Source organism: Zea mays, chromosome 10 (assembly GCF_902167145.1).
Source record: "Zea mays cultivar B73 chromosome 10, Zm-B73-REFERENCE-NAM-5.0, whole genome shotgun sequence".
Classification (NCBI taxonomy): Eukaryota; Viridiplantae; Streptophyta; class Magnoliopsida; order Poales; family Poaceae; genus Zea; species Zea mays.
Window position 1 is genome coordinate 70464588 of NC_050105.1, and position 10738 is coordinate 70475325.

The 10738-nt window shown below is 43.2% G+C and overlaps 1 protein-coding gene across 2 annotated transcripts; it reads right to left on the minus strand.

Annotated features, from left to right (window-relative positions):
- Positions 1–492: 492 nt before the first annotated feature.
- Positions 493–10528, minus strand: LOC100272983 (Indole-3-glycerol phosphate synthase chloroplastic). Of its 2 annotated transcripts, none has more exons than NM_001147434.1 (10): positions 10176–10414; positions 9150–9374; positions 7425–7601; positions 7266–7340; positions 7133–7177; positions 6878–7042; positions 2615–2693; positions 2389–2468; positions 1708–1776; positions 493–765 (listed from the first exon to the last, which is right to left on the minus strand). In NM_001147434.1, the coding sequence occupies exons 1-10, from the start codon at positions 10326–10328 to the stop codon at positions 682–684; spliced, it is 1152 nt and encodes a 383-aa protein (NP_001140906.1). In that variant the 5' UTR covers positions 10329–10414; the 3' UTR covers positions 493–681. The 2 variants fall into 2 exon arrangements, with proteins under 2 accessions (NP_001140906.1, XP_008661581.2); XM_008663359.4 differs by having other exon boundaries at positions 498–765; positions 9150–9347; positions 10176–10528.
- Between the last annotated feature and the right edge of the window lie 210 nt (positions 10529–10738).

Genomic DNA, 10738 nt, shown 5'->3' on the forward strand with positions numbered 1-10738 from the left:
CATCGTATATCTCTCCACCAACCCTGTCTAGCACTAGCGCACGAAGCATGTTGAGCTCAACCTCCACTTCGTGCACGAGTGTGTCGCCATTGAAGATGTGTGTGTTCTTTATGTCCCGGCTACCTCTTAGTTCGCCGACGTCCTCACCAAAGGTCTTCCCACGCCAGTGTCTAAGGAGTTTCGGTCTCTCAGTTCACCGACGTCCTCACCAAGGGACTTCCCACGCCAATGTCTAAGGAGTTTCGGTCCAAGCTTAACATATGTTATGGCTAGAGTTTCGACTGTGAGGTGTTAGACTTCCTGTGTGTGTGATGGTATTGTATCGGGCCTAGGCGCATATAACTCTATTATGTAATATATCTCCCAACTCCAATCCTAGTTAGGGTTTCCAATAATTTAGACCCGTCAAATCCACTTACAGATTTAAAAAAAAAACATAGTGCTAACTAGCTTGGGAGATCCCCCTCTGTCATGAACAGATCGCATTCGTTTGTCACTGAACTAAAGAAAATCACTGAATGGAACTTATTGAACATTATTTTTATTCTGCATGTCACATTCGGTGGTATTATTAATAAAACCAATGCTATTACTGCAAATGATGCTATGGCTAACAGCTAGCAGCCTAGCACTAACACCTCACCACCAAACCATGTACTACTACAATCTTTGTCCTCTCATTCAGTGCAGCAGTTCTTTGCCAAATAACCCAACAATGGCTCGTCCAGGGCACTCTTGCTTCACCAGGGATTCCCCAACCAAAACCTACAGCAACAACAGGCACACTCCAATTAACTTCAGTTCAAGCACGCACGGGGAATTGTAAAGTGAGAAAACATCACGAACAAGGATTTCCATCCTTCCGTAAATGCATCATTATCTACATAGTTAAGCATTTGAGTTCAAGCAGGCTGTGTGTATTCCAATAGTGTGTATTCCAATAGTCTACATTCGGGGACAAAAACTGAAGTGAATTGAAGATAAGCTGAGAAAATCTGTAAACAGTACAGTAAGAGAAGATAAGGGCATAAGGCGAAACAATACTAATGGGGTGTTTGGTTTGAAGAATGAACTAGTCCATCGTCTTGTCACTCCTCACTATTTTTATTTGGTTTATGAAATAGAATGAGTTGATCCATCATCATCTCATTCCTCATAGTTAGTTAGTTAGTACTAATATGAGGAATGAAGTCATCCCACCAAATCTGAGGAATGAACTCATGATGCACCACCTTAATTTGGATGATATGATTCCTCAAACCAAACACTCTATAAGTGGTTCTCGTCATTCTCGTGGCCTGGGAGATTTGGAAACACCGGAATACATGTGTCTTTGATGGAGCAAGACCAAATATTATGATGGTGCTACAGATCATTGCAAAATGCAAATGAATGTCGCTTATGGTGTTCGGCTGGGGCAAAGAGACGATCAGTCGTGGACTTGGAGTGGCTGATCTTGCTCCCAGATCGTGTTGGTCGTGTTTTTTTCTCAAAGGGCGAGATGTGGGCTGTGTTTTTCTGTGTTCGTGTGTGTTTTCTTCTCCCTACACTCTATTCTTTTTAATAAAATGACATACAACTCTTCTGCGTATTCAACAAAAACAAATAAAAAAATACTAAGTGGTTCAGAAGATGTTGCCCAAAAGGTTTCTAAAGTCACACGGGACAATCTAATTATCTAAATTGACAAGGAACCAAGGAACTTACAGCAGAAACGCCAGCATTCTGAACATAAGCAACATCATCCGGAGTAAACAGACCTGATTCACCAACAACCTGACAAGTACAAAGGAAAAAAGAGATATATCAGCAAGGACCAGATTATGACACTTAATAGTCATAGGGTCTATTTGTCTTTTAGCTCAAAAGTTGGCTTCCTGGCTTTTTTTATATTGGTTTTTGTAATGACTGTTCAGTTTCTCACCACACCAAAAGGCAGCCTCAGAAGCTAGCTTCTAGCTTTTTAAAAGCCAGCTCAATAATTGTGCTGCTTCTAGCTGGCAGAAGCCAGCCAATATGCAATACACTACAACTGTAATATCGAGTACAAGTTGACATATCTGCTTAAAATAAATTGTCAATTTCAGTTCATAATATCTTTCCTGTTTCCTTTAGGCTCTAAAGAAACTTATTTTCATATATGTTCATACATTAATTGGAGTAATATGTCCAACAAATTGGAAAACAGGCCATTCCAGTGCCTTTTCACATTTCAGGTTTAAAAATGGATATTTATCATGATTTCATATTTGTCTTTAGAGAATAACACACTTATTTTGCATTCCTATTTGTGTTCTATGTGTCTGAGCCGACAGAGTGTACACACTGAACTAGAACCTGACAAGGTTATTTTAATGGATCAATATACACCCAAGACAATGATATTACCAAAATTCCCTTCTCCCTGATGATATCCCCATGTTTCTCGAGCAACATCTTGGTGTTCGAAGTATCAACAACAAATGTCTCTGCAGTGTAAATAATTTTCAGAATACAAAACAATATAAGCATTCATCAGAAAAAGGTCCAGAGGAAAAACAAGTGGGATGCATTAGTACTCTGTGAAATTGAAACGTCCAAACATAAGATGACAAGCACCAGAAGAATGTCATACCAAGGCTTCGGTTATTGATACCAATAAGCTTAACTCCATTTATCTTCAGCACACGTTCCATCTCTCTTTCATCATGAACCTAAAATATAAATCACACCATAAATAACAAAATTAAACTTAGCTTATTGCAGATTATTTCAGTTGATCACACTTATGTCTTCTACACCCTCCATTTGAAATTGTCATTTTGGCCTTCCTATGTACATAGCTTTTGCTAGGCACCTAGATATGCGCAATGTCTAGATACATAGCAAATTATGTATCTAGAAAAGCCAAAACAACTTATGTACCGCACCACTGCTTGCAACGCTGCCTTCCCACCAAGTGGAAATGGTGCCCACACCATCGACGACCCACACCATCGACGACCTTGACGTCCACGACTACGAGGCCGCCACCATCGCCAATCTCCACGTGCAAGCAACGGGAGTCTTGTGCCCATAGTTCTAGACCCCTCTCCTACAACCACTGGCGCGACCTTGTCCTCCTCACTCTCAAGCAGTACGTCCTACCCGACGCTGTCTTCCCCGTTGCACTGTCCTGACAGCACATGGACACCATTGCCCTATCGTGGATGCTGGTCACGCTCTCCCCTGAGCTGACAGAGTCTGCCCACACCCACCACGACACAACACGTCACACCTAGATCACCATTGCTGGGGAGGCCTCTGGCCGAAGGTCCAAAATAACAAATCAGTGCTTAGATGGTGTTTCAGGTCAAGGATAGTATAGTGACCCGAAGGAATACTAAAAGCAAATAGGCATAATGATTTCTCTATTCTTGTAGGCTATTCTTAGACAACAGTGAATGTACAAAACTACAAACATGGAAGTAACTAATAGTCCTCTAATCTAGCCTAATCAAGAGCTTTACTCAGCCTACAAACGTTTAATGTACATGCAGATTTGATCTGTTATTACATGCAGATTTGATCTTTTATTATGGCCAATAATGGCTAGGATATAATCTGACAGTCCCCCGCAGTGTCAACCAGGAGTGAAATTCTGTGAAAACAGCAATAGGCAGACCTTTACTGAATATATCTGCATACTGTAGAGACGTGGGAACATGGAGAACACGAACTTCTCCAAATGAGACGCACTCCCTGATGAAATAAAGATCAAACTCCACAAGTTTGGTGCACTGATGTTGCACTGGATTGGAGGAGAGGTTGACCGCGCTGATATTGTCATAGTACACAATACTAGCTCTCTGTAAAGGGTGCTGAAGTTCAGCAAGCAACTGGCACAACCAGCAAGATTCAGCGACAACATTGGCAACACTGCGAAACCCAACTTCTGCACTGGGGCGAGACACAGTGTGTTGTCTTTTGGAGAACCAAGAGATGAGGTTGTCACCAAGGAAGACAATAACAAGGGGTGGAAGGGCGTATGTCAGGGCATCCAACCCAATCAGCATCAGAGTAAGCTATGAGGGAACTGGTGGAGCTACAAGAGAGCTGAAGTCCATGGCCTACGATGCCTTTGACATACCTCAATATTCGCTTGATGAGGGAGAATTGGAAATCCCGAGTGTCGGAGCGAAGGCCGAGCACTGCCCCAATCAGTCTAATCCGGCTACGATCAAGCAGGCTTTGGTGGAGGTACAGGTTGTCGATGTCTTCGACCGTGGCCTTCGAAGGGGATGAAGCGAAGGGCCACGACAGCCAAAAGGGAGCTCATCGCATCCCCACGCATGTGTCCCGAAGGCTCAAACTCTCCCAGGCAACGAGGTCCAAGTCTCCACAGGATCGGGGAGGCATGACTTCGCGGGGTCGAGGGTGTGACGTGCAAGCGTAGGCCATGCCAGATCAGAGTGGGGACCAGGTTCTGCCACGTCACCATCTGGGTCCATCTGTAAGCCCCTTTACGAGGTGGATTTTGTAGTATGTCCAGGCTATTGTACTTCACCTCACTGTAATGACCCCGTCGAGGGAAATAGTTCGGGAATGTAGTAGGTAACCGGAGGTATAACGGTATTTGGGGACCCACCTACCCGTCCGGTTACCTATAAATACCCCCGCACTGTGCCCGGATGGGACACACATAACAAGACGCTACAGTTCCATACTTACTGTTTTGTTGTGCACCTGAGCTCCCCCATTTCCGAGTGTCCGGGCCCACCTGTCCACATGTCAGCTGGTCCCAACATCGAGGATCATGCATAAGTAGGCATGCTTGTTGTACAGCATGTGTGATGTCAGGGCGAGTGAGAGTGAGGTTCTAGAGGGCACCCGCAAGGTTCCTGTATAGACTTGGGTCAACAACAGGATCACCTGCTATGGCTAAGAGCTTGGAGTGAACCTCAACTGGTGTGGAGCTTGTGTTGCAATCAGACATCTTGGCACGTTCTAGAATTTCAATAGCATATTTTTCTTGAGAGGAATAAACCATTCATAGTACCCCCACCAATCCACATTGGTGATGTGTGATGGAAGGAGCATGACGCCTTGCTCTCCAACAACATGTGGGGTCTCATTCCATGCCCTTTTGGCGCCAACATCATCACTGGCAAGTGGATTTTCCACTACAAGTTCAACGTTGATGGTTCCCTCGACAAATATAAGGCTAGTTGGGTCGTGTATGGCTTTACTCAGCCATCCAATGTGGATTACGATGAGACTTTTAGTCCAGTGGTCAAGCCTGCGAATGTTCGTATTGTTCTATCCCTAGCGCTCTCTCAAAACTAGTCGGTTCACTAGGTTGACGTCAAGAATGCTTTCTTGCATGGCACTCTCATAGTCGCACTAAGACAGTCTATTGCTCATGGCCCACAGGTTTTGTTGATCCTACTCAGCCCCATGTCGTTTGTCGTCTCAACAAGTCCCTATGTGGTCTAAAGCAGTCACTTTGTTGCGCACTTGCTCACTTTGGGATTCACTACGGCCAAGTCTGACACCGTGTTAATCTATCGTCACAAGACCGATAGGTCATACTTGCTGCTATAAATGGATGACATTGTCCTCACTATCTCTAGCCAGTATCTCCTTTGTAGCATCATCACTACACTTCAAAAGAAATTCTCCATGAAGGATCTTGATGTCCACCATCACTTCCTAGGTTTGGCAATTCAACAGCGTTCTGAAGACCATTTTCTTTCATAATGGTAGTACAATGTAATTGAGTGAGCTGGCATGACCAACTGCAAGTCGTGCAACACACCCATCGATACTGATGCCAAGGTCTCCTCTGCATACAGTGCACCTATTAGTGATCCAATGTAGTACTATAGTTTGGTGCATTGCAGTATCTCACCTTCACTCCGCTTGATATCTCTTATGTTGTCCGGCAGGTGTGTCTCCGCAAGCATAATCCTTGTGCCAAGTGTTAACCTCTCTGCAACTAAGCACATCCTAATATATCTACTAGGAACACTTGGTTGCTGCCTTCTGCACCTGCCAACAATCTCTGCTTTGCTTGTCTATAGGAATGCTAATTGGGTTGATTGTCTAGACACTCGCAGGTCTACTTCAGGATACACAATGTTCCTTGGTGACGAACTGGTCTCTTGGTCTTCCAAACGGCAGAACGTAGTGTCCCGTTCTAGTGCCGAGGCTGAGTATCGAGCAGTCGCCAATGGTGACGGCGGCTTGTTGGCTTCGACAATTGCTAAAAGAACTTTATAGTCTCCTGCAAGCACCTTGGTATATTGTGATAATGTCAGTGTTGTCTACTTATCGACCAATCATGTTCAACATCAATGCACGAAGCATATATAGATCGATCTCCATTTCGTCTACGAGTGTGTTTCTATTGATGATGTTCGCGTTTTCTATGTATCGACGACATCCCAATTTGCTAATATCTGCACCAAGAGGCTTCCTACTTGTTTTTTTATGAGTTTCGTTCCTGCCTTAATGTCTATCATATAGACGTTCTGTACTTCTGACTACGACAGGGGGTAGCGAGTTTATCTCCTTTCCTATTTAGGTGATTAGCTGGTTGCCTTAGACGCCCCTCCTTGTTTAGGTGACCGGTTGGTTGCCTTTTCCTGTTTAGGTGATTAGTTTGTTGCCTTATGTGGCTGATCTCCTGGATCACCTCTCTGGTCTTGTTTCTATAAATCAGGTACAGAAAGATCATCGGTAGGGGTCCATATATTGTACTCCTGATATTCAGTTGAATGGAAACAATATTCAGTCTAAAAGTGCAAAATAAACTACTATGGTTCATTCTGCCTCCAAACAATAGAAAAGTCAATGTTCAAACTAAGTTTCCAAGTAATGTGTGGGTATAACAAATGAATTGCATAACATGTCGAACCTCAATAAGAGCTGTCATTCCCAACTCTTCGCAAATCTGAAGAAATTTCCTTATGTCAAGATCTGGTAGCACAGCAGCAATTAGTAGAATTGCATCAGCACCCTTAGAGCGAGCATTATAGATTTGCCACTTGTCAATGACAAACTCCTTGCAGAGAAGAGGGCACTGTATTCACAAAAGAAATTTTTACATCTTGAGAACTACTGGTAATTCATAATCACCCTCACAAAAAATAACACTTAAATGTATCAGTACCTTCACTCCTGAGCTGCGCACCTTTTCAAGATTATCAAAGCTTCCCTGTATAATGGAAGCAAATTGAGTGAAGCCAGGTAAGCACAACATCTATGATCACAACAGACACTAAATTAAATCAATTGAAATATACCTGAAAGTACTTCTCATCTGTCAAAATGCTCAAACATGCAGCTCCATTCTTTTCATAAGCTTGAGCAATTTCAACCTGCAACAGAAAATTACATATTAGTTACATAACCAACCACTGATACTGACTCTAGGTTTCACAGCTAATGACCCCAGAACATACAGGATTAAAGTTCTCCCTGAGCACACCCCTACTCGGGGATGCTTTCTTGACCTCAGCAATCAATGCAGGCACCCCATTACGCTTGTAGGCAGCTTCTAAAGCGCCATAGAAGTCTCTTGAAGGAGGGGCTTTCGTTGCAGCCTGAATCACCTCCTCAAGAGGCTTCTTAGCATGCCCCTGAGCAAGACCAGTACAATCTGTTAAACATCATATAGTGAAAGCTTATGAAATAGTGACTATTACCTAAGAGTATGCAGGCCAACCATATGAAAACAACTTAGTTAGGTTTTTCATGAAACATACTTTAACAACGCAAACTTCAATGCGTTGGTGGTACATTTTTATAAAGGCATAATCAAAGATTTAGATTGCATAATGTGAGCGAAATCAATAGACCTATGTTTAGTGAGAGGGAGTCTACAGAAAGGAATCACCTAACACAGGAAACAACAGTACAAGCATGGCATCAAGCACCTTTGATTTAAGTTAAAAAGATTATATAACAGCCCTAACAAGGGAAAGGTATCAAGCATCTATTTGTTGCACAAAATTGTAGTTAACAATATGAATAAAGTGCAAATAACTTTCTTGTGGCAAGGGGGAAGTACAAACTACAAAGAGAAAATACCACCCAGTAAAGTGGACTAGAATCTATAAAAACAAGAAGATGGGTAGATTGTGTATTAAACACATGAGAAAATTGAATATTAATCTGCTATGTAAGTGGTGGATACTTGAACAGGTGGATGGAATCTGGCAGGAAAATCTTAAAGCGAAGTAAATTAAGGAACAATCAGCTCATTTTTTTAGGATGACAATGACATAGACCTCACTAGGGTGGATATCTGATTTATTGCATTTGCATTCAATCTCAACTTTTGTCATGGTTCTTGAAGATATACTTATACCACATTAACAAACAATTTTATTACAGGTTAAATACACTCATCTCATAGAAGATTCTCAAAATACATGAATGCTAGTATAACTGAAGTCCTTGTGTGTGTTTTGTACTTCCTATTGAACTGTTACTTTAATAGTCAAATTTAGGTATATCTTGCCAAAGAATAGGAACCTCTTGCAAGGGTTGTACTTACAAAGATACAATACCAAGAGTTGGTAATGGTAGAAATCATGAAGAAGTGTTTGTCACTAGAATCACCATGTCTTAATTAATAGCTAGTGATGACATTATATTTCAGGCTCAATAGTTATCACAGCAGCATATCTGAAGTAAATAGACTAGTTCCAAAAAAAATAATGGACAAACCATTTTCCACGTTGTGAAATGTGAGGAATTTATGTGGTAACTTTGGATTTACTGTTAATGGCAGATCTCCTCTTGTAGAAGTGAATTTACTTTCAGCCAACTGTCTCATGATTTTGCTATTGCGTACCTTTTTTTGTCAAACTTCAATTCATTCTAGCTAAGGGGTTAATTTCATGCCCTGTTGTTTTTCCTGCTGCAGGTTATGATCAGCACTGAAAAATGATAAAACATACGCATTTTCTGGTCATTCTATCTTAAGGCCCTGGGCAGTGGACAACTATTTAGTACTAGCAATTACTAGTTATCTCAAAGGACCTCTACCGTCTGTAATACATAATGCTCAAACTGCTTTATTATCAGTATTTGAGCAACATCTCTCTTGATTGGGCCATTCAACTTTGCAACCAAACTGAACCACAAAAGTCCTGTGTGTGCATGGAGTTGCAAGAGCATACCTCAGCTACTTCAATCTCCTTGTCCCAAATGATCTTCTCTAGGATGTTAAGGGGGGCTCCCAGCTCCTCCTCTATCTCCTTCAAGGAGGCAGTGGGGCGGCAGTGTCTGCGGATGCGAATCCCCTGCCTAGCCGCTATGTCATTGAATGACAAGCCATTCTCCCATTGGACCAGCTCCTTTGCGTTCAGCATATCGTCCTGTGCCAGCACCTCAAGGATTGAGTCCTAAATAAACAAAAAAAGTGTATCAAAGTGCACCATGAAGCATATTAACTCAGTATTTATGTGCAAGATTTTACTGATAAAATAACAAATAGGCATTCCATACGGGGCAGGCGAAATGGTGCAAAGATTGTGTCTTGAGTTGGTGATTACTACAAGTAAAGACGAAACCCAACGACACATAGAGAAAGTGGGAAACCCAAAATCGTGCTCAGCGAATGGGGAAAAGGATACGAAATCGGTCACAGACTGGGCTGTCAAATGGGCCTACCATGGACTGAGCTGCCAGTTAAGCTCAGATTAGTGAAGTGTGCAGCTACAAAAGGAGCTGGGAGTGTCAGGCAGAGGGCATCGATCGAACAGAACAAGAGAACTGCCGAGCCCATCTTCGGGGGTGTTTGGTTTATCTCTCCATTTTATTCCATTTTAGTCACTATAGTTTTTCGTATTTAACAATTTAGAAACTAAAAAAGATTAAATTAGAAGGACTAAAAATTAGTCCCTAGAAACCAAACATCCCCTTCCTCCTCTGTCCCTGCCTGTCTCCAGTTTATTGCCGCCTGTCGTCTAAAGATGTTACATTATATAATCTAGACAGATTATAATCCCAAACAAACGCACACTAATTCTCTCCGATTTCTCTCCGCTTCTATAAATCTTGGTACATTGTTCAGTGATTCTTGCCTGGACATCAAGGTCCGTGACAAAATCGTACCAAGAAAACAGGAAACCTCCACATCGTATCCGCGACATCAGAGTGGAGAAACCAAACAAACCAATGGAAGAGGATGCAGCAGGGCGTACCGTGTGGCCAGCACGGAGCGCGCGGGAGCGGGCGCCGGCGCCGGCGCTGGCGAGGGTGGCGACGCGCGAGGGCCTGGGGGAAGCGGCGCCCCTGGTGCTGGCGACGGCGGAGAAGGAAGACCTAATGGATCGCGAGGCGAGGAGAGACTCCATCAAACGTCGCGGGCGAGATGGATGGGGACAGGTTGATGTCGTGAGTGGGAATCGGGACACGGGCGAGCCGACGGTGGGTCTCCTCCTCCACCACTCTCCTAGTTGGTGGTGGCAGGGGGAATTCTGTCTTATATAGCGGGTGGCGACGGCCGGAGCCGCGACAACGGTCCGAGTCGGGTGCCTGCTCCCATACAGAGCTGGAAAAATCAGCATTTGCCATCCTACCTACCGCAGAGAAATATGGAATTATGCCATTATGCAACGTGGGATTCACCCGAATGTCATTATGTACAAGGGCTTCGCTAGTGCACCATCCTCACACGTTGTTTACCGACAAAATGTCATTTATCACCTATTCGATGCATAAACAGAGAAGAGGGCACTTGCTTGGACCTTTTTGCCCCTGCTCC

Excerpts from the sequence above, each read along its gene's own strand:
- LOC100272983 (NM_001147434.1), bottom strand. The coding sequence starts at position 10,328 with ATGGAGTCTCTCCTCGCCTCGCGATCCATTAGGTCTTCCTTCTCCGCC. Across the intron at positions 7,178-7,265 it reads CAGATGAGAAGTACTTTCAG|GGAAGCTTTGATAATCTTGA; the intron begins GTATATTTCAAT and ends TCCATTATACAG. Across the intron at positions 2,469-2,614 it reads TATCAATAACCGAAGCCTTG|AGACATTTGTTGTTGATACT; the intron begins GTATGACATTCT and ends TTTACACTGCAG.